Raw genomic sequence first — 24,327 nt, forward strand, 5'->3', positions numbered from 1 at the left:
TGATGAAAGAATTTAAAGATAATACAGACAGATGGAGAGATATACCATGTTCTTGGATTGGAAGAATCAACATTGTGAAAATGACTATACTACCTAAAGCAATCTACAGATTCAATGAAATCCCTATCAAACTACCACTGGCATTTTTCACAGAAGTAGAACAAAAAATTTCACAATTTGTATGGAAACACAAAAGACCCCAAAAAGCCAAAGCAATCTTGAGAAAGAAAAATGGAGCCGGAGGAATCAGTCTCCTGGACTTCAGTCTGTACTACAAAGCTACAGTAATCAAGACAATATCGTGCTGGTACAAAAACAGAAATATAGATCAATGGAACAGGATAGAAAACCCAGAGATAAACCCATGAACATGTGGCCACCTTATCTTTGATAAAAGAGGCAAGAATATACAGTGGAGAAAAGACAGCCTCTTTAATAAGTGGTGCTGGGAAAACTGGACAGCTGCATGTCAAAGAATGAAATTAGAACACTCCCTAACACCATACACAAAAATAAACTCAAAATGGATGAAAGACCTAAATGTAAGGCCAGACACTATAAAACTCTTAGAGGAAAACATAGGCAGAACACTCTATGACATAAATCACAGCAAATCCTTTTTGACACACCTCCTAGAGAAATGGAAATAAAAACAAAAATAAACAAATGGGACCTAATGAAATTTAAAAGCTTTGGCACAACAAAGGAAGCCATAAACAAGATGAAAAGGCAGCCCTCAGAATGGGAGAAAATATTTGCAAACGAAGCAAGTGACAATGGATTAATCTCCAAAATATACAAGCAGCTCGTGCAGCTCAATATCAAAAAACAAATAACCCAATCCAAAAATGGGCAGAAGACCTAAATAAACAATTCTCCAAAGAAGATATATAGATTGCCAAAAAACACATGAAAGGATGCTCAACATCACTAATCAGTAGAGAAATGTAAATCAAAACTACAATGAGGGGCTTCCCTGGTGGCGCAGTGGTTGAGAATCTGCCTGCCAATGCAGGGGACACGGGTTCGAGCCCTGGTCTGAGAAGATCCCACATGCCGCGGAGCAACTGGGCCCGTGAGCCACAATTACTGAGCCTGCGCGTCTGGAGCCTATGCTCCGCAACAAGAGAGGCCGCGATAGAGAGGCCTCAATAGTGAGAGGCCCGCACACTGCGATGAAGAGTGGCCCCCCCTTGCCACAACTAGAGAAAGCCCTCACACAGAAACGAAGACCCAACACAGCCATAAATAAATTAAAAAAAAAAAAAAAAAACTACAATGAGGTATCACCTCACACCAGTCAGAATGGCCATCATCAAAATATCTACAAAGAATAAATGCTGGAGAGGGTGTGGAGAAAGGGAACCCTCTTGCACTGTTGGTGGGAATGTAAATTGATATAGCCACTATGGAGAACAGTATGGAGGTTCCTTAAAAAACTAAAAATAGAACGACCATATGCCCCAGCAATCCCACTACTGGGTATATGCCTTGAGAAAACCATAATTCTAAAAGAGTCATGTACCACAATGTTCACTGCAGCTCTATTTACAATAACCAGGACATGGAAGCAACCTAAGTGTCAGTCGACAGATGAATGGATAAAGAAGATGTGGCACATGTATATAATGGAATATTACTCAGCCATAAAAAGAAACAAAGTTGAGTTATTTGTAGTGAGGTGAATGGACCTTGAGTCTGTCATACAGAGTGAAGTAAGTCAGAAAGAGAAAAACAAATACTGTATGCTAACACATATATATGTAATCTAAAAAAAAAAAAAAAAGTTTCTGAAGAACTAGGGGCAGGACAGGAATAAAGATGCAGACGTAGAGAATGGATTTGAACACATGGGGAGGGGGAAGGGTAAGCTGGGACGAAGTGAGAGAGTGGCATGTGCATATATACACTACCAAATGTAGACTAGATAGCTAGTGGGTAGCTTCTACCTAGCACAGGGAGATCAGCTCGGTGCTTTGTGACCACCTAGAGGGTGGGATAGGAAGGGTGGGAGGGAGACGTAAGAGGGAGGGTATATGGGGATATACGTATGCATATAGCTGATTCATTTTGTTTTATCCAGATAACTAACGCAACAATGTTAAGCAATTATACTCCATTAAAGATGTTAAAAAAAAAGTTTTATCACAGATACATTCCTTTCACTTGCATTTTGTTTTCGGATATTGGACACACATTAATTGTAGACTGTTGGCTCTTAACTACAGTTTTAGCTTGGCATTGATGCCATATAAAAGGATTTTAGGGTGCTTATGAATACTCTAAAATAATAGGAAAATTTCTTCAGCTTCTCAAAGGGATCACAAAGATTAACAAAGGTTAAAGAACCACCACTCTTCGCATCCTACAATAACATGTTACAATTCAGATATTTCTTTGGTAAAACTGGTAGCTGATTTGAACTGTAGCCTAAAAGTTTTAATCAACCCTCTACTACCTGATGGTTCATAACAGACCTCTATAAGTGTATAATACCTCTTTTATACTTGATTTTTTAAAAAAATAAATGAAACAAAACACACTGTGGTGCAAAACATTGTTGATAGAAATTAAAGGTAACATAAACAAATAAAGATATATTCATGGTTAGAAAACCTGATAATTTTAAATTGTCAATTCTCCCCAAACTGATCTATAGATTCAATGCACTCAATTATAAGCCCAGCGGACTTTTTTGGGTAGAAATCAACAAGTTGATCCTAAAAGTTATAGGGTGATGCAAAGAACCTAGAATTTCCAAAGCAATTTTAGACAGTCAGTATAAAGTTGAAGGACTTACATTATGTGACTTCATAACTTAACAAATAGCTATGGTAATTAAATAGTGTGATACTGTCTAAGGACGGACAAAAAGAACAGTGGAACAAAATAAATCCTAGAAATACACCCCCAATTATTCAGTCAAAGGTACCAACACTATCTGAAGGGAAAAGCAAAGTCTTTTCAATAAATGGTACTAGAATAACTGTATAGCCATATGGAAAAAAATGAACCTCAATCCCTACCTCATAAGAAACACAAAAATTAATTTAATGTGGATCATATACATGAAAATAAAAATGAAAACATAAGAGATTTAAGGGAATAAAATCACTTTGCATCTTCTAAAAGTCACCACAAAATATTTTCCTATTTCTTCAAGATGTTGTTTCTCAATTCCATTTCATAATTAAGTAGCTATACACAATACCTAGAACACATTGTAATTGAGTCTGGGTGGACCGAAGATAATCAAACAATTGGCTAAAAAAAATTATGTAACTTCTAGAATAAGCTGGATGTGAAATCTGTCTAACAAAAACACACATTCTTATTACTATGTTTATTATTTGAGGGTCACGGCAAAAAAATTCACTTTCCTTTGATGGACAAAGTTGTCTAGATTTAGCTCGAATTGTTCTAAAGAGATTTTCTGAACTTTAATATAATTTTACTATAAAGATTAAAGAGCCTATATATTCACCTACTTGCCTTTCTCCCCCTCTGTCCATTTCCAAGAGTAAAAATTAAACAACAACATGAACAACAACAGTAAAACATGCAACACAAAGCTGTTTACCGGAGTCCGTAGAGAACTGTTCCATCAGGATGCAGTCGGATCATTCGATTTTTCACTGTAACCCCATGCACAAATGATTTCTTGTCGTTCAGAAAGTAGGTGTCTGGTACCCAGAGTTGGTCAGCTACCCTGTTGTCTAGCGTGAGGTTTAGTGGGATTCCAGAATAAGAAAGCCTTTTGTCTTTCCAAGACTGCTGGAAATACATGGTGAGTGTATAATCCTGCAAAAAAAAGGAAACCGAAAAAAGAATTTTACCATCATCACCATCATCATCATCATCATCATCATCATCATTATCATCATCTAAAAGCCTTTTTGGTAAGAATGTGATAGCATGTGGTACTGTGGATACCTAGAGACTCACCATTCTGTGGTCACAAAGCACCGAGCTGATCTCCTTGTGCTTGGTTGACTCACCAACCTCCTCTACAAAGTTACATTTGAATATATTTAAATTTGCACCTCCAAGTTTAGGGCAACCGATAGGTTAGAAGTACTAGTGCAATAATTGAATGCATGCAGAAGCATTTGCACCAATATAGAGTAAACCCATTTAATTGAATTTTAAGGTTTGACGTTAAGGTAATGATATCATGGGGAAGGCTGTAAAGGGAAGTTGTACCTATAGACTCATGTTCACAAAAATCTACCTCTGGATATTGTATTTATAGTACTGCTTGATTCAGGAATTGGTTTGAGTTCAGAGACGGGTTTGTACTCGAGTTTGTTTCCCCATCTCCTGTAAAAGGTTACACTAAGGACGTACCTTTGCACTTCTCTTTCTGCCCAGGTTTCCCCTGGCAGTGAGAGACAGGAAGATTTGGGCTCAATAAATGTGTCAAGCTCACCGGAGAGGAATGGTGAAGATTATCTTAGAGCTTTAGTTGTCTGTTTTTAAAGAACTCTATTAATACAAAGTGTAATTGTCCATTAAAAGCATAAGAGGTAGCAGTAAAATCATAAAGACTTAAGATGCAGTCCCAATATCATAAAAACAGAAGGTTCACTTTTTCATTTAAAGGATATTTATCTGTCAATAGCTTTAGCTGGATGCTTTAGCAACAATTAAGAAAACATGTCATAACTCCTGCACAACTCTGTGTACTGCCATTGTTATATATACCACTGTTTGGGAAGCATTGGCTCCGATCATGTCTTACATCTGGGCAAACTGCACTTCATCTAGATACCTATATGGATATTTATGCATTTCTGAAATATCTTAAATGATAAGACAATATTTGTTCTGGATAATGAGTTCCAATGTCCTTTAACCACTATATTCAAGAATGCTTACACTGTTTACTCAGAAATAATCTTGCAATAATTCAAAGCCATTCTTTCTTGTTCAATGACAAGGACATTTGCTCTTTGCTACTAATCATACAATATCCTTTTTATAGGTCTGAAACCTCCTTCCACCTTACCTTCATTTAACAGAAAAAGAGAACCCACAGGGTTATACACAATTCTCTTCTCAATTGCTAACATCTGCATTTGCATCCTCTTCAAGCTCTTAACATCATACCTTTTTGGAGGACAATGAATTGAACAGATTCTGGGCCTTAGATTCTAAAACACCTCCATGGCAAAATCTACCACATGTAGAGCTATGTAACCATGAGCGACTAACTTAACCCCTTATATGTCAGATGTCTCATTTCTAAAATAAAAATAATAGCATTTTACTTGCTTATTGAAAGCATTACTTGGGAGAATTATGGTGCAAGTACTTTAGAAACTAACATGTTAAACAAATATATTATCTTCAAAAATTGTTTGTTGTTATTTAAAGATGAATATCATACTTCCAGATTATTTGGAGTGTACGTATTCGTTTTCATAAGCATTTCCACTTTTAAAGAGATGTTTATAAAAGAACCTGTAGGAAGAAGGACCCTGGTAACCATGAAAGTAAGCAATTGTCTGTCTTGTAACTCTTGTTGTTGGGGTCTTGTTTGTAAATCAGACAATGTAAGAAAATGAATGACTAGCTCAGCACAATCAGCAATGGGTTACATGTTCCACTACTCACGCTGAATACACATTAGCCTCCAGCTCTCATGAGCGCTACAGAGGATTTCCTCACAATGAGACCATGAGGCAAAATCCTTACTCCACGTTCTCCTCAACAAAGAAAGTTTTAATGTGTGATGAGGAAAAACTTATTATAAAATACAAATGATTATAATGACAAATAATACTCTAATAGCTAATGTTATAATTAAAATGTTTGTGGTAAGTAAATAATGGAGACTGGAAGGAGAAAATAATGTAAACATGAGTGATCTCTGCATAGATTAAGTAAGTGTGTGTGTGTGTGTGTGTGTATGTGTGTGTGTGTGTAGACTTTTTCCCCTTCCCTTTCTGGAAACCATTTTGTTTCCTGTAAAGAGAGAACTATACACAAGTAGTGAGATCTTTGCTCTATACAACTCACTCTATTTTCAGTAAATATTGACTAAACATCACACCATGTTTCTCAGTTAAAGCAGTAACTTACCCTGTTTGCAATAAGAAGTCATTCAGTGGAAATTTATGGATGCTAGTATTTTACATTGGGAAGTGGGTGATGTGGAATAAGTATCTTTCAGGACTTTTCTTCTTATTCATTTCTAGGGTTGTTATCTTAATCTGGGACCTGATTCTATGATAAATGGAAATATGGACCCATGAGTTTGATAACCTTAAAAAAACTTTTTTGAAGCTAATGATAATTGTGATGATAATGATGCAAAATGTGGAAAGACCTAAAACAGAGCAATATATCCTTACTATGTATATTTTACCACATGCATGACAACAATTTCCTTCTAGAAAGTGCTCTGTGCTCTGTGGTTTTCACAACCTTGTGAGATAGGCAAATTCTCCCTGAGAGAATTTATGATCTATATCTCTGGGAAACTACTTACTGAGTTTTAAATAAATTATTTTTTCTGTCTGCACCTTAAATATTAATAGTCACATCTGCATATAATAAAGCCTATGGTATCATTTTAGTGTATTCTATTCTTAGATGGAAAAGAAAAGCTTAAAATTACTGTATTTTGCTCTCTGTTACAACAGATTTTCTATTAATCCTTCATTAGTCTAAAGTGCAAGCACTCCAGGGAGGATGGAAAGTTTTTGGAAAGAAATAAAAGGTATTAATACCTTGGCCAAGAATGCTGAAATCATTTTTCTTCAAGGTGTGTTAAGTGTTCAACCAGCTTTCTCAAGTGTGCAATCTACTCCTTGAGAGAAAGTGTGACATACTTAGAAACTATGGGCCATAGGGGACTTGACACTGAGGCAAATTAATGGGATTAACTGGTATGAGATTGCTAATGAAATTCATCAGGCTAACTCAGGCATGAGAGAATTTGATTCATTGAGGAAAAGCAGGTTAGACGATACCAAATTAGTAGCGCACAGTTAAACTCCAAAAACCATACTTTTTAAATCTAAAAATGTTTTAAAAAATAAAAATATTTCTAATAACTCAAAGCAATTCTTTGGAGAATAAAGGAAACATTATTTTTATTTATTTATTTACTTATTTTTATTAAAGTATAGTTGATTTACAATATTATATTAGTTTCAGGTGTACAACATAGTGATTCAAAATTTTTATAGATTATACTCCATTTAAAGTTATTACAAAATATTGGCTATATTCCCTATGTTGTACAGTATATCCTTGTAGCTTATTTATTTTATACATAGTAGTTTGTACCTCTTAATTCCCTCCTCCTAACTTTCCCCTCCCCCTTTCTCCCTCCCAGCTTGTAACCACTAGTTTATTCTTTATATCTGTGAGTCTGTTTCTGTTTTGTTATATTCATTCATTTGTTTTACTTTTTAGATTACACATATAAGTGATAGCATACACTTAGCATTCTAAGATATGGAATCAACTTAAATGTCCATCAACAGATGAATGGATAATGATGTGGTGTGTGTGTATATATATATATATACACACACACCACATATATATATATGCAATGGAATATTACTCAGCCATAAAAAGAATGGAATTTTGCCATTTGTAACAAGGATGGACCTGGAGGGTAATATGCTTAGTGAAATAAGGCAGATAGAGAAAGGTAACATTCTTTTCAGATCAGTAGTTTTAAAATCGGTGATTTTGTCTCCCAGAGGACATTTAGCAAAGTCTGGAGACAGTTTTGGTTGTTACAACTGGGAGTACCATGTGTGCAACTAACATCACAGAGAAGAACAAACCTGACTCCATATTGGATCTATTCTTTTAGTTTTAACCTTTGTGCTCTATTGCCTGTCTTAGCATGCTAGCTCTGCACCTTTGTAAAAGAATGTTTCCTATAGCCTGGAATATACATAATAGCCCTTTCTTCATGTTCTGCCTCCCAGGCTTGACCTTTAAAGGTTTAACACTTTTCCGTTCATATAGAGGTAAAAAGTTGGATTGTAACTCGAGTAAGATGGTTCTTTGGGACACTAGTCCGCCATCTTCTCAGTTTTCTGTCTTTCTGAATGACGTTGCTACTCCTTGCCCCAACACCTCGTCTCTCAATTTATTGGCCTGTCGTGTGGTGAGCAGTAAGAGCTTGGACTTGGTAACACTAGCATCTGTGGGTAAAGGCCAGGGATGCTCCCCAACCTAATATACTGAACAGTGCATCCCCTACAACAAAGAATTATCTGGCTCCAAATGTCAGTAATGTCAAGGTTATGAAACCCTTCCTTAAATGAAAATATCTTCCTTTTTAGTATCAGTCACATATTTCAAAATCCTTTATCATCAACAACATGTCTACTTGAACTTTTATATATCCCTCAAAACTTTGTGTAAGGGATGTCAGCATTAGATGGTTTACAATTTGCCACTTCAACATAAGAAATCATTTGATAAAAATCCATTAATTATCTAGCATCAGAGGAGGGAGAAAGAGTTATATGGTTTAGGCAATACACTGAGGTATGCACTTTATCAGAATGAGCTCTAAGAAGACTTCATAGTGGGCTGGAAAAGTGAAGTCTCTTATTAGCTGCCTCCATAGTCAGTACACATCTCAAACTAACTTGATAGTGAAGAGACAAAATATTGCTTTAACATCTAGTAACATTGCATGTGCTCAGAAGGATCATGTGAGCAATCCCTCCTTTTCAAACTGTTCCCAAGAAAAGGGAGAACTTTCATATATATATATATATATGAAAGAACCAAGGCTCTTGCACACATTTGCATTTTATCTTTCACTGATTTGATTGTACATTATACATCATAAGGAGTCCCAAGCACAAATCCCTGTTCCTTATAAAACATTTATGCCAGTTCATTGAACTCTGAGATCCACTCTTTCCAAAGCTAAGGCTGCTTTCCCCAAAGGCTGATATAGTAGAGCTGTGCATCACTTCTACAGAACCTTCTGTGATGGAAACTGCCATGCCTACAGTCTCTGCTGACTGAGCATGACCACGTTATATATCACACGATTCTGCCCTCCTCACACCTTGGGAATGAAGAGTAGATGTCTAAGTTAAGACCAGCTGGTCCATAGGCAGGTGATAAAACTATGCCTGGCTCAAAAAAATGAGATGGACCAAGCAAAGTCCTCTCCCTGAAATTTGCTATTGGATAAAGGATCTGATACAGGAGCTGTGGGACCAAGTGCAAAGGTCATGACATAGAATTAGCGCTGCACTGCTATTACGAATTTATAAGAGAGGAGAGACTATGAATAAAAAGAGGAAGCCAGCTTGCAAAAGAAGAAACAATTGGAGAAAGATGCAGAAAATAGCCATAGGAGAAACAGCATCATTAGAGAATGAGTGACCAAGTTCATAAAGACTTTCTGCTTCCTATTTCTAGTTCTCCTGAGGTCTGGACATGTTTAATACTTCAACCTCTTATGAACCCTCTCTGTATTATTACAACAAACTTCACTTTCCTTGTGCTAATTTGATTCCATCTTTATTTCCTTCACCAAAAAAAGCCATAATAATTATGCTGATTGATGTCCATACCAGAATCTCATTAAGCAATAATTATACATATTAAAAAAACCCAGAAAACCTCAATCATCTGGCCCATCTCCCTAATTTCAAGAAAGGGAGGTATTATGAAAATCTGAGACTTGGAGATGTTAAATGACTGGAAAAAAGTGGAGGGAGACATATTTGATCTTGTTTATTAACCAAGAGAGCAAGGAGAGAGAAAGAAAACATATTTACTTCTATGGAGAAAATTCCCTGTCAAACACAATGACGATTATCAAGAAAAGTAAGCTGGAAACTAATGTATATGCCGGCAATAGGTAGTACTTCTTATAAGGATAGGTAAACAAAACAAACAAATCTCACACAACTTGCATCTCATGAAAACAAACTTCAGTGAAAAATTGCTTGATGAATACACCAATTTAGGTTGTAATTAAAATGAACCACACCACACCTGTTTCTAATGCAACCTCTTGTCTAAATGAATGCTTTGTGTATCAGTGTCACCGTTAAGTATATTCCGCAGCAGAAATGCATCACTGTATCTCCATATTTTCTGTTAATTTTTAATCTTTTATCTATCATCTAGTATCATGCTATTAATATATATTTGTTGTGCTTACTCCCTAACCATGTTTGGTTACAATATCTTTAAAATACATGCATTCTCATTTTGCCAAAGCCCATGTTCTTATTTTTATTGATTTTTTTTCACTAACTGTGGCCTGTACTATGCCTCAGAGAACATAATCTTCTTTTACCTTTGTCTCATCCTAAATAGCCCCATTTGGTTTATCCATCTGTGTAGTCAGACTTTTTGTCAGTCTGTGTTGTGTTCTGAACTATTCTGGAATGAATCAATCTTGTGGATGAACAAAAACATTGAGAGTTATGGGCTTATACCGATGAGAGTCATCTATGGAAATCACATGGGGTCATATGACACTGACATGACAACTGGAGTACAAACTTGTGTTCTGATGCAATGAACTGCAAGAGACTCTCAATATATAAAACTGAGACTATATAATATAAAAATTTCAGCATTTGTGATCTAATATCTACTTTAGAAGCTGTAAAGATTCATTTTCTTTAAAAATAGGAAAACGCTTTTTTCTATACAATGAATCCAATTTCTTAAAAAGGATATGATAAAATTTGTGTTTCATACAGTGACAGTTTAAATGTCTTATATTCCAGAACCTAAACAATCAGAAGCTCAAATAATTAAAGTTGTTTCCATGGTAAGATATATTGAAATGTTGGGCCTGAAGCAGGGAAAATTTTCTAGAAACTTCTAAGTCAAAAGATCTTGGGTTATTAGAATGACTAATTCATTCTGTCAACATGTCATGATGGTTGACTAGATTGAAAAAATTGTATTATGCCAGAGGCTGAGGAGAGAACGTTGGGTAATATTTCTTCCCTGCCTGCCTCCTAGGAGCCCCTAGGCTAGGAGGTGAGACTGAGCATTGTTCATTTCCGAGCTGTCTCCCTGGCCTCCATAGGCTTCTCAGTCCTTCCATTACCTTTGTAACCAGCTCCCTGTGTGAAATTTCCCCCACCTCAAATACTCAGAGAACTCAAGAGTGATTCCACTTTTCTTCATTAGTGGCTGCCTCCTGCAAGAGACAAGATTATTGAGTAGGAGGTTAGCAGCTTAACAAGCTCTGGCATTCTCCTAGAGAATGGAGAAGTCAGAGTTAACACAGCACTAAAGGGGAGGTGGAGGAGAGAAAATAGAAATGGTTAAGGCAGAATTTGGGGTGACCTTTTGATCTGGGAGGATAGAGAGAAGGGGTCATCAAGGATGACTACAGGGTTTCTGACCCAAGTGAGTAGATGGATAACAATAGTAAGAATTGAAGATTTGGGACTGAAAATGACTCATTTATCTCGGGCTACTTTGATTTGTGGCTGTCAGTGGCACTTGCACGTAGAGGTGCCAAGTAAGTAGTTATGAGCCAGAATATAGGAAGGCAGGGCTTAAGGAGAAACAAAGCTAAGTGAGTCATGAGGGATAGATGCAGCCGTGGGAATGGATTAGCTCACCATGGAGACAGTAGACAGTGAGAAGAGGATAGCACCCCTGGGGAAATTTGATTCTGGGCTTAGTCACTCTTTTGAGTTCTCAGAACTCTCCTCTTCTACTTTGATTGTAGTACTTAGTTTGTAATTATTTCTCAGTCCCACTAGACTTGGAGCTTCCCAAGGGCAAACGTTCATATTTTTAGGCCCTAGCTTAGTGCACCAGTGATAGCAAGTGCTCAAATATGTTAACTGATTGTGAAATAAGTAGTGCTGTGTGTTTGGGGCACCTGATATCAGCACTAAGTATGTTAGTGCCAACTCATCTTAAACCTTGAAATATTGGTTACCCTTAGGTAACATACATGGGGACTCTCAGTTAGCTAAGATAATTAATAATCCAGAATTTCCATTCTCTAACAACTCAAGATTAATGAGTCCATAATTCCCACGAATATAGGAAATTGATACATTTCTGGGAGATGATAAAAGCATATGGTGTTTTAAAAAAACTTACTCATTAGGAATGAATTAATAGTGACTTTCTACAAAGTATTAATAGACATATTTTGAACTATATCAAATGAAATTTCATTGATAGTTCCAGTAATAACTTGTCATTTTGGAAGTATTAGCTTATTTATACTAAAGCTTTAAAAATAGATCTCTATTCAGAGAAACTTTCAAGCTCATTTACAAGTTAGTCAATATTCAAAATTCTCAATAAAATATTAGATTGATGATTAATTTATCAGGAGAATGATTCATAAACTACTGACATTTAAAACCACATAATTAATTATCTATGACACACTAAGTTTCTTTCAAAGTTCCTTAGTTCCAGAGGTTCATAGAAAATTAGTTTCCATTTTCCCCAATATCTAAGTAAGAATAGAAATAAAATCAATTTCCTGGAGGATCTAATGCAGAATGTGGTGGCTTTGGCTGACTATCTTGAGTTGGACTATGAATGACCAGAATGAAAACCAACATGTGGTATGCACGGCAACTTGAAAAATCCAAGCTATAGACTGAGCTAAATTGGGAAAGGATATGAGAATCAGAATTAAACCAAGATTCTATCAAAACACACACTACTTAGAAGAGATGAAAAAAAAAAATCTGTGATCATTTTCTAGTGCAGGAAGGCAGTTTTCTCTTGTGATTTGTGATCCTGTAATGTGTATAGAGCTTAAAAGGGAGCAGTCAATAGCAAAAATTCTAAGTCTGGTATTGTATTCTTGGAGGAGAATGAGATCTTAGGAACTCTTAACTAAAATTAATAGGGTGGAATAAGAGGGATTGTTAAGGGCTACAGGAATATCTCTCTCCAGAATCAAGCACTTTCTGATATCTCTTAGAGCTTTAACTTGCCTCCCCAGGAAGGTATCCTTAGGACACTTTCAAAACCCTTATTTTCAAACTTCCTAACGGGAAGATGGATTTCCTTCAAATTATCATCCTAAAGAGACAGTAGGTAATGATCTCTGGGGAGTCCCTGGGAAACTCTCAAAATAGAATAGGCAGCAAATTATAATGCCCAAATATCAAATTTATTACATTCACTCTCTTGTTCCATCTTCTCTTTTCTGTACCATCTTGTGTTTTGTTTTGATTTTTTGTTTGTTTGTTTGTTTTAATTTTCTATTCAGAGATAATCACCATCAACATTTGGTATCTAACTTTTTTCTATCTACTTTAAAAGAAATAAGATCATTCTATATATACTACTTTTATCATAAGCATTGTTACTTTTTTCCACAGCTATTTATTTGTTTGTTTACTTGCCTATTTATTATTGTTCAGCAATCTCTGTTCCAGCATTGTACTTTCTTTCACTAGTTAGTAACTTGGTGAGCAACCTTTTATATGTTTGCTTATGCTTATGCAATTATCTAGGAACATATATACATATAGATAGAACTTTTGTCATTGTTTTTTAAAAATAGCATCATATATTCACTTCTGTGAATCTTTTTTTTTTTTTTTTGCAGTCAATGCCTATCTCACTCCTCCTTTTTTTTTAGAAATTCACGTTCTTTTATTTATTTATTTATTTATTTATTTATGACTGTGTTGAGTCTTCGTTTCTGTGCGAGGGCTTTCTCTAGTTGCGGCAAGTGGGGACCACTCTTCATCGCGGTGCGCGGGCCTCTCACCATCGCGGCCTCTCTTGTTGCGGAGCACAGGCTCCAGACACGCAGGCTCAGTAACTGTGGCTCACGGGCCTAGTTGCTCCGCGGCATGTGGGATCCTCCCAGACCAGGGCTCGAACCCGTGTCCCCTGCATTGGCAGGCAGATTCTCCACCACTGCGCCACCAGGGAAGCCCAATCTTTCTTTTTTAACATTTACTGTGTTTACACAACAGACTGAAAATCTTTGGACAGCATCTTCTGTGACTTCCATATTTTGAACTTTAGAAGTTCAGGAAGGAGTTTTCAGTAACGGTTCTATATAAATAATGAATGGAGCAAGATATCAAGGGAAAATTCTCCCGAGATTTAGATTTCTTATTTGTGCAGCAATCGTAGAAAATGGCGTACTTCAAATCAGATAAAATTGTTTACTTTTTGAGAAAGGAAAATTTTGGAACCAGGAGACACGTTTTTTTCTTTCATATTACATGGCAGCTTATTAAATAGCTTAAAACAATGGCTACAATAATAAAATATTTAATTTTCAGGAAGAATAATACATTAGACAAGACGTGATTTTAGGGCCAATCTCCTTTTAGCAAACCTTCATTCCTTCCTAACATTTTAGTCTCTTTTTAAATAGGGTGTTTATTTAGGGTCTACTTTCTCAACCTCAGCACTATGAACATTTTGGATTGAATACGTATTTGATGTAGGAAGCTGCATCTGCGTATTCTGGGCTGTTTAGCAGCACCCTGGGCCTTTATTCACTAGATTCCAGTAGCAGCCCCCAAGTCATGGCAATCAGTGATGGCTGCAGATATTGCCACATGTGCCCGGGATGGTGGGGAGGGGAGCGAAATTCTCCCTGGTTGAGAACCACTGATTTAAGGCCACCATAGTCTGTACCTGCCCCTTCTCATGGGAGCAGAGATTTTCCTTTTGTCTTCTTTCCCGATTACCTTGTCCCTATTCCTTGGGTCTCAATTATACTTTGACACGTTTCTCTACCTTTATGGGGAGTGCAAAAAAAATAAAATCTATTTATAGGAATTACACAATAGCTCTTCTTCCTCTTGCTACCTCAGCCCCACAGTAGGACATAGAGCTTGTGCGGGTGAGGAACAGAGACTAGATTTCCACATCATTCACCCGATGGACAAGGTGTGTCTGTGCAGTGTACTAACTGTGTAAATATCCCTGGTGCTCTGTTTATAATATTATAACATGGTGTTTGTGAATGGATTATGTAGACCTCAGACATTAATGTCTGCATAGTGACAACACAATAATGGGTGGTTGTGTTCCCAGGCCAGTCTTCAAAAGTCAATTTACCCATAAATCAGTCGAGATCTCTGAATGGTAATCTCTTAAATTCTGGGACCTGGTAATTGGAATCCATGTAGTACAGTTTTAAATGAGGAGGTAAAACAGAAAGAGAGCTGGCTTTCCTTACCCTGGTCCAGTTTGATAAAAACTATTTTAAATCAAAATGGCTTACCTTTGATATCTATGCCATTAATTCAACTCCCTAAAACCTATATTTATGGAAGTTCCCTGAAATCATTCCATCCTTATTGAATCTTTCTTTTCTTAATAACTCAGAAATTCCTCCAAATCAATGGGTAGATATACAAGTCATTCCATTTAATGGCTACACAGTATCCTGTAACATGGAAATTAGTCATTATTTTGTTAATGGTCATTGAAGTTGTTTCAGGTTCTTTTTTTTTTTCTTTTATTGGGTTATAGTTGCTTTACAATGTTGTGTTAGTTTCTGCTGTACAGTGAAGTGAATCGGCTATATGTATATATATATCCTCTCTTTTTTTGATTTCCTTCCCATTTAGGTCACCACAGAGCAGTGAGTAGAGCTCCCTGTGCTGTACAGTAGGTTCTCATTAGTTATCTATTTTATACATATTAGTGTATATATGTCAATCCCAGTCTCCCAATTCATCCCACCCCCTCTTTCTCCCCTTGGTGTCCATACATTTGTTCTCTACGTCTATGTCTCTATTTCTGCCTTGCAAACAGTATGGAAGTTCCTTAAAAAACTAAAAATAGAATTACCATATGACCCAGCAATCCCACTACTGGGCATATAACCTGAGAAAACCATAATTCAAAAAGACACATGCACCCCAATGTTCACTGCAGCACTATTTACAGTAGCCAGGTCATGGAAGCAACCTAAATGTCCACTGACAGATGAATGGATAAAGAAGATGTGGTACATATATACAATGGAATATTACTCAGGTTCTTTTACAACTTAAAATAATGCTGCAATAAATCTCTCCTCTCTCTGTAGATCGGTAGATAGATGATAGATATAAATACCACAAGTACTGGTGTTTTATTGCATCTTTTGTCTTATATGATGCCATGTTCTGGAGCTTAATATAATAACTTGCTAAACTAAATAAAAATAAAACCACAGGCTGCTCCTTTGGTACAATCGTTTTCTAAATATTGAACTAAATTCAAACTTATAGAAAGCATCAACTAAGGCCTTAAAGTCAGGTTTACAGAATCAAAGAGCTACATAAATATCCATATCGGCCACCTCCAGTGGCTTAAACTCATTGAGCGTCTGTTCAAACTTCTGTTAACCTTTGACTAGATCTGGCACATATCGCTGCACAGAAGGACTTGGCAAACTAATACCACGCAGTGACCAAAAAACCCCCAAAAAACCCCCAAAAAACACTTCGAGAATTCCTTTGGCAGTGTAGAAAAAATGGTTTGTGAATTTTAAAGCTAATAATTCTGGTAAACTTAATTTTCCTCTGATACAGCTTCACAGCCATCCTTGGACCGATACCAAACATGCATATCTTAGTAAATTTGCATTAAGGATATAGACTAGACCCAACTAGGAATAAAACCTCCAGGCTAACACTATGCTAAAACAAACTGAGCCATTAACTAAGTCTTTGGCTAAAACAGAATTGGGAGAGTTGGAATCTAGTTAAAGACTCAGTGTTCATTAGTCCTGGGATCTTAGAGCAAATTTGTCAGCTAGCCTTATAATCTCCTTACCTGTGTGATGGGAGGCAAAAATGTCAACAAGATTGTTGAAATGATGAAATGATTGAAATAATGTATATAATAGTCTTGAAAAATTGTAAAACTATAATTGAATAAATAAGGAACATCAAGTAGCTTCAAGCATGTTACAGAACAACGCAATGCCTAACATATATTTTCATTCTCTTTGAATTATTAATTTTTTCTCCACTAAATACTGAACAATAAGAGCTGTCTATTACTAAATATGTTTAGGTATATGACTGGTAATTTACTAGGTGCTTTCTACATGTTACATTGTTTAAACCTCACTAACAACCCTATGAAGTTGAAATTAATATTCCCTTTTTATAGAAGAGACTCTGAGTTTAATTAATATTACTTAACGTTCCTTTTTTATAGAAGAGACTCTGCTAGAAAAAGTTAAAGTTGCAATTTGAACCCGAGTCTGTCTGACTTTAAATTCCTAGTTCTTTCCACTGTACCACATAAGCAATAGCTTAAACATGTATCACAAGCACAAAAGATTTTCCTCCTAGGACAAGACTTTTATCTCTTGCCTAAGGCTGACTTCTGCCTTGCTTTTTTATGGATGCCAATTAGTCATTAACATTCAGTTCTAATGTAGACTTTTCAGCCCTCTCTGATGTTTTATCCATGAACTCCCATTCATCAGCTGGTGACGGTAATGAACGCGGCTGCCATGCTCTTATCTGTGTGCTGTTGACAACCCCACGGAATGCTAAATACGGTCAATCGTTCATCACTGCCCTGATGATTCTTCAGATGTTAGCTGAGGGAAAGACAACATTTTTGTTCCATAATAATCTTCGAGGAGTACAGGAAGTAGAGTAATTTTCTTTTAGTGGGATGCCGTTCACATTCAAAAGCCTGCCAAAGTATTTTACCACTTTCAAATAAAAGCCTCCTTAGTCATGAGTTATAGTAGCGGCTATATTTCCCTTGTTAAAAATTATTTCTAAGTGACAGTGAGATGAAAGGCAAACATGGTAAGAACTTACAGGTTAAGGATCTTTTAATTAAGATTGTGTGTGCATGACAACATTCTAGTAGAAGCGGGGGAGCATAAACTGGTTGAGGGTAGGGGTACCATGGTTTACTTCTATGCCTCGAGCACAAAGATAATGGGATGCTGAATGAAAGAACCATCCATGGCCCAAAACAATATCGTGCCCACCCACACTTAGATCTGGTCCTCCATCTCCACCTCTATTCTCAGTGAATGGTACAGTCATCTACCTTGTGGATCAAATCAGAAACTAGGAGTCCTGACTCTTCTCTCTGCCTTACTTTCCACATTAAATAAATCAATAAAACCTGGCCTTTCTATTTCTTAAAATCTATATATACATATCTTTATTCTGTTTAGAGTTGCTATGCTCTAGTTTGGCCTTTATCATTTCTCACCTGATTTATTGCAATAGGCTCCTGACTAGTCATCTGCATTTATGCTTGCTCTTCTCTAATTCATTTGTTGTATGGCAGGTAAAGTGGTCAATTTTTTTAAATTGCAATTATAAGCATGTTGCTCCCAAGGTTAAATTTTAATGGCTCCTCGATGTTATGAGGATAAAAATACAAATACCCTAAGGGCAAATGATGTGCTTCCTCTATTCCTCTCTCTCCAGCCACACTTCTGACTTGCTTCCTCTTTGACTCCATCATCCAATTCTTCAAACACATGCTGTTTTCTCTTGCTATGAAGACTTCTGGGCCTGGAACACTCATTCTTCCTCTCTTGCCTCTTTGCCTGGTTATCCCCAACTGATGTAGACCTCAGACTGGAGGCCCCTCTCATCTGCTCCCATAGCCCCTTCTCATCGTAACTTGCATCATTCCACAGGCAATTGGTTCATACCCTTCTGTTTCCTCCACTAGACTGTGACCCCTATGAGAGTGTATCTATCTGGTGATCCCTCAGTGCTGAGTACAGGGCCTGCAGGTTAGTGGGTGCCCAACAAATATTTGTTGAATGAATCAATACATGATTAGAGTGAGGAAGAATCCTGAAGCAGGTAGCTAAGTCACAAACAATTAAATTTTGTAATAGAAGTGAAAGATACTATGAGTCTGAATGGGGATAGAAAAAGTAGGGGAGGAGTAGAGATAAAACACTGAAGGGAAAGAGAATGGATTTAAACTGCTGCTGTGGATATGGGAGATGAAGACAAAAATGCAAGAAAAGTATCAGAATTTAGGGAAAAATTGTTGTATTTTGGTTGGATATTACTTTGAAGTGCTTGAAGTGGAGATTTAAATTCATTAGTTGACATAAAGGTGTAGAAAGATATCAAGGGTACAGATTAATGAGTCCTCACCAGCACTGTGGCTATGAGATTAAATGAGGTCATCAAAGTGAATTTAGAGACTGAGGCAAGACAAGGGCCTAGGACAGAAGCTTCATGCATATCAGTCTTTCTTCTTCTGCTGGCTGAGAGCCAAAATGCTCTTTCAGTGTTTGAATCCAAGGCAATTGATCCCTTATCACTCAAGGGTGGGGATGGGATATTAGTGATAATGAATACTCTCAGTATCAAAATCTATAGATAAACCCCCAAACCCATAGTAATGAACTTTCAATCTTTTGCTGAGAAAACTGTTTTCTCATGTAAAGTATAAGATGTAAATGACTAGTAATACTCACTTTTTAAACTATATTATTTTAGTAATTTTTAGTGTGCCTTATCCATCCCCAGGGGGCATATGTGTTTCAAAGTTAGGGTTCAGCAACAAAAATGACCCAGAAAAAAGAAATCGCCTTGAATAATTTACTACCCAGTCAATCAAATTTCTAATTACATTGTGGTGTCACATTCCAAAACATTCATTTTAAGGATATTTAAAGGATATTAGTCATATTCTAAGCTTTATATAATATTTAAAAATTAATACGTTACCTTAAAAAAATTCACGTGGGAAACTTGGTTTGCTAATGAGAATGAATCTGAGGATTTGGAGAAGTGGGTTTTAGACTTATGGATAATCTTTGGCAAATCAAATTCCCAGACAAGGAGCTCTTACGTCCAGTAAAATGAGTAGGTTGGCTAGATCAACTATTCTCGCACTCAATGTACGTAATTACCATCACGACTGCTTGGACTACTGAGTTTGATTCTGAGGAGTACAGTCCTGAAATCTACATTTTTTGATGGATTCTTTCAAGGAGATTATTATATTATTAGTTTTCAGGTCTTAATTTGAGAAAGTGAACTGGGTATTCCCTCAGTGTTCTTCAGAATCCTAAATGAGCTATGTCTATTTTTTCATTAGTCCTATGAAATCTGTTCCTGTCTCCATTTATATCATTTTCTATTTGGTCAGTTTCCATTTCTACTCTCTTTGCACTGCAGCAAAAGGAATGTAAACATGGAAAATTCTCTTAGTGTTTCCTGTAAAAACATTTTCATGAATACTAAAGGAGGAAAGGAGGAGATCAAGAGAAAGAGAGTTCTATTATCTTTAATTTCTGGTACTGGATGTTTTCCTATCCCTCCAACTTACTTACTTCTGGTTTTGCACATTTGTTTCTAAAGCATGTAACTCTGAAGCATACTGGAAATTGGATCCCCAGCTCAGATGTGAGTGGAAATCAAGGATCAGCAAGTGGTGTGGTCTCTAAAGTGATATCTGCAAGCATAATGCAGAATTTTATTTCTGAAGAGCAGTGTGAGTTCCCTTCAACTTTCCACACCTCCTCTGGAGCCATTTCCCCATCCCAAACATGGGAGAGGCTGAAGGACAAGAGAGATCTTGTCTAGAAACGTCATAGAAAGACTTAGGGGGGGAAAAGGCTATGCTGATGTATTTTCTCATCTGCATGGAGCAATGTGTATTTTGGTACAGTGTTAAAAATCCTCAAGCAATTTCTCTCATGTCACAAGTTTAAGGCGTTATCTATGAATGAGTCAGCCTGGGAGTTGCCATGGTAACGAATCTCATCCCTTTGGAGTCAGTCCCTCTGATGTTGCCACTGAACTACCTTAGTTTCAGGAGGATCTAAAGTTCCCATTACATTTCAATATTCATTATATTATACATGCAAGATTACCTGACTAGAAATCACTTTTAGAGATCTATAAATAGACATGCTACATCAAACTTGTTTCATCTGCAAGATGAAAGAAAAGTCCACAAAAATCCTTCCTGTGCTCACAGCACATCTCTTTCTCTGTCCCTTTCTTTTTCCATCCCCTTTCTTGAGTATAAATGTGTGCATATATGTGTGTAATCAGTGGCCTTCATATTTGAAATATTTGAAGAGGACACTATGGACAGCAGTCATGAGCCCCAATTTTCAGGGGAGTGGTTGAAAATACTAGTGGGCTGACACACTGCAACTGTACAAGAAGGCAAATGATGCTGTAGTTTAGTGTGGTGTCACCATGGGCAGCATTTATATTTATATTTATTCATATTCCAGGGAAGATCTGCTTGGCAGAAGAAAATTGCTTACAGTTGCCATACCTCCAAGAAACAGAAGTCCAGACTCTTCTTTGTCAAGCAAGGTTCTCAATAATCTGTCTCAACCTACTTTTCCAATATTGTTTGCCCCTTGACTACCTGCCCACTCAAGTGTACCCTCCTGCTGACACAAAAGGCTATTTCCTTAACATTCTAGTATTTTTGCATATCTCTGTCTTTGGTTGTATTTTTTTCCTCTTCTTAAAACTCAAAATCCTACTCACCTCCAAGGCCCAAGTTGGTACCAGTTTCTACAAAGAATTCCCCAGTCCCCACTCCAAGCCAAATTAATCTTCCCCTCTGCTCTTTGTTACTTTGTTAATTTCTCTGCTACAACATTTACCCATTCTACTCAGTATGGTCATGATTTGGCTTTTTCACCTGTATCCCCACTCTATGCTTTCAAAGTTGTGGCCCATGTCTCATTCATCTTTGTATGCCCACAGTATCTAGCACGTAGACACCAGTAGATGTTTACTAGACTTAACTATATTAATATGAACTGAATAAATAATGAATAAATAATGCTCACTCCATAATGTACAGCCAACTGAGGAGCTTTGGCATTCTGGTTGTTCATGACATGATAGACCAGGCATAATGCACACAGTCTGGTCTCTAATACAGTGTATGAGTACTCCACTTCTGAGTTACGCATGATGTGCTGTCAGCTGTGATAGTTTCTCTAAAATCCACTGCTGAGCTGCACTTTTAGAAACTGTAGTCTCACGTAGTGTCATAATTAGAGTATAGGATTTGGAGTCAAATAGATCTGAATTCAATTCCAGCTTTGTCTTTTACTAACTCTGTTACCAATTCACTTAACCTTTCTGAGGTCCAGTTTCCTGACCATTAGTTTGGAATTAATCAAGAGAGTAAAATGAAAAGCTTAGGATAGCACTTAATATACAGTTACGTATTCAACAAATATTCAACAAATAGTAACTACTGCAAGTGTAACTTAGAGATACCCCAAGAGGTTGCTTTATTTCAGTTGTTCCCACGATACTACTGGGCGTCCCTTTGTGATTGTTATACTGCACGTAAAATAGTCCTCTGAGGGTGTGCCATGTCCACAGCCATTATTTTTTGTACACATTTGACCATACTCTGATCACACGACTTCCCCAGGCTAGCCGCAACTCTCCGATGGAAAGAAAGACCTTAAAAAGACTGGGCGGTGGGCTACGAATTGTCCTTGAATATTCATTCTGCATATTATATATGCTCTGTACTGGATAAAGACTCTTGAGTTTGAAGGTAGAGACACAGGTAGTAGTATGGAGCAGAAACAAAGACACACAGAGACATGCGGAAAAAAGAAAAAAAAAAAAAAAAGACTAGCAAGAATTGCTGGTGAAAGGGGAACTAGAAGTGCTTACAGATAAGGTAAAGAAAACAAGCTGCTGAGTCCCATGAATGGTGTTGCTGGGGATCTCTGGAACTAATTGTGGATCCTGAGCTGGGTCCTATTTTCCAACGAAGCTCAACTATGTGGGTACTAAGACTGTTATAAATTCTTATAGACGCCTCCACATATTATCAACTCAAATAACAGGAACCCAACTCTTCTCTTTACAGCCTGAAAGTGCCTAGCTTAGGATCTCAATAGTTTTGATTTAGACATGTCTACTGTTTGAAACTTATCCCAATGCAATCACTTATTCATCTATGAACTATTTTTTGAATAGTTACTATGTGCCAGGCATCCCGCTAGGCATTAGAACCCCAGGGGAGTCACTCCATCCCTCCTCTATGCTATTCTTATGCCTTAGTATTAAACTTGATATACTAAATGGCACTTATCTATTTACATGTCTGTACACTTCCTAGACTATGCCTTCCAGGAAGGCAGTGTTCATGTCTTTTGTTTTTCTTTTACCATGTCATGCATGATGTCCAGAACATAATAGGTATTCATTAATAATCTTGGATGTTTGCTTTGATGAATAAACTGATCAAACAATGCTAAGAGTGATTTCTTGGTGACACTGATATGAGTTTTTGAAGATGGTATATAATATAGAGATTCAATCTTATCTTATTTCTAGCTATGAAGTTGTGAACATGCACCTTTCCCCCACCACCCAAGCTTTTATGTTAATTGATTTGGCATATAAATAAGGAATTTTGAAGTTCTATGTGTCCTAGAGTTCTCTTATTATGTCCCTTTATTGAAGTCTTTAATCAATTAATTTTGTTCTAAGTAAAGTCTGTCTCATGAGATTCTTGGCATCATCAAAATAAGGACTTGAGGCAAGCATCTCAGCTATTTCACAGAATCTATTTTTTTGATACAGTGCCATTGAAGACACATGATGTACTTATGATCCGTTTAGCTTTTCCCACTCAGCAACACCAAGGAACAATGGCCCATCCCCATCGCTTGTAATTCCCCCTCCAGATATTAAAAAATGAATGTTGATTTCAAACTCTTAAGGACAGAAGCCTAATTGTAATTTGTAAAGGGCTTCTGTTGTACTTCATTGTAAGACTATATTATTTGAAAATTTTGATTATAAGATTCAACAGTGAGAGGATTTCTGAGAAAATTTTGACAAGAGAAATATCCAATAAAGTACTGTAAAAGTTACAACTGGTATTCAGAAGAAAGCTTTGAACTAGGTAAGTACTTTTGGTCACGGTGCTTACAAAGTGAGAAGAAATGGGAACATTTCTTGAGCATTTACAATGGACGAGGTACTTAGCTATTCACTTTTTATACGTTATCTCACGTAGTAGTCTTAGCAACTAATAAAAGCAGATATAATGTTAATAAAAACTGAGGTTCAGAGACATTTAAAAGGCTAGTTGTAAATGTCTGAGCTGGGTTTTGAATCCAGGTATGCCTGGCTCCAATGTTGTACATTTTCTACTACACCATGCCTCCTATAGTGGGCTGAATGGTGGCCTCCCAAAAGATATGTCCATTTCCTAACTCCCAGAACCTGAGAATGTAATCTTATTTGGAAAAGGGGACATTGCAGATATAATTAAGTTAAAGATCTTGAGATGAGGTCATTCTGAATTATTCACGTGGTCCTTAAAGCCAGTCACGAGTTTCCTTGTAAGAGACATACATGGGAGAGACACAAGGGAGAA

General features: G+C 36.8%; 1 protein-coding gene across 3 annotated transcripts in view; it reads right to left on the bottom strand.

The window, feature by feature from the left end:
• Positions 1–24,327, bottom strand: part of GABRB1 (gamma-aminobutyric acid type A receptor subunit beta1) — a 396,787-nt gene that overhangs the window by 261,773 nt on the left and 110,687 nt on the right. For all 3 annotated transcript variants that reach the window (XM_068543013.1, XM_068543012.1, XM_068543011.1), the window contains exon 4: positions 3,581–3,801. In XM_068543013.1, coding sequence (XP_068399114.1) covers positions 3,581–3,801 — 221 coding nt within the window. The remainder of the gene's footprint in view (positions 1–3,580; positions 3,802–24,327) is intronic.

Source organism: Eschrichtius robustus, chromosome 4 (genome assembly GCF_028021215.1).
Source record: "Eschrichtius robustus isolate mEscRob2 chromosome 4, mEscRob2.pri, whole genome shotgun sequence".
NCBI lineage: Eukaryota > Metazoa > Chordata > Mammalia > Artiodactyla > Eschrichtiidae > Eschrichtius > Eschrichtius robustus.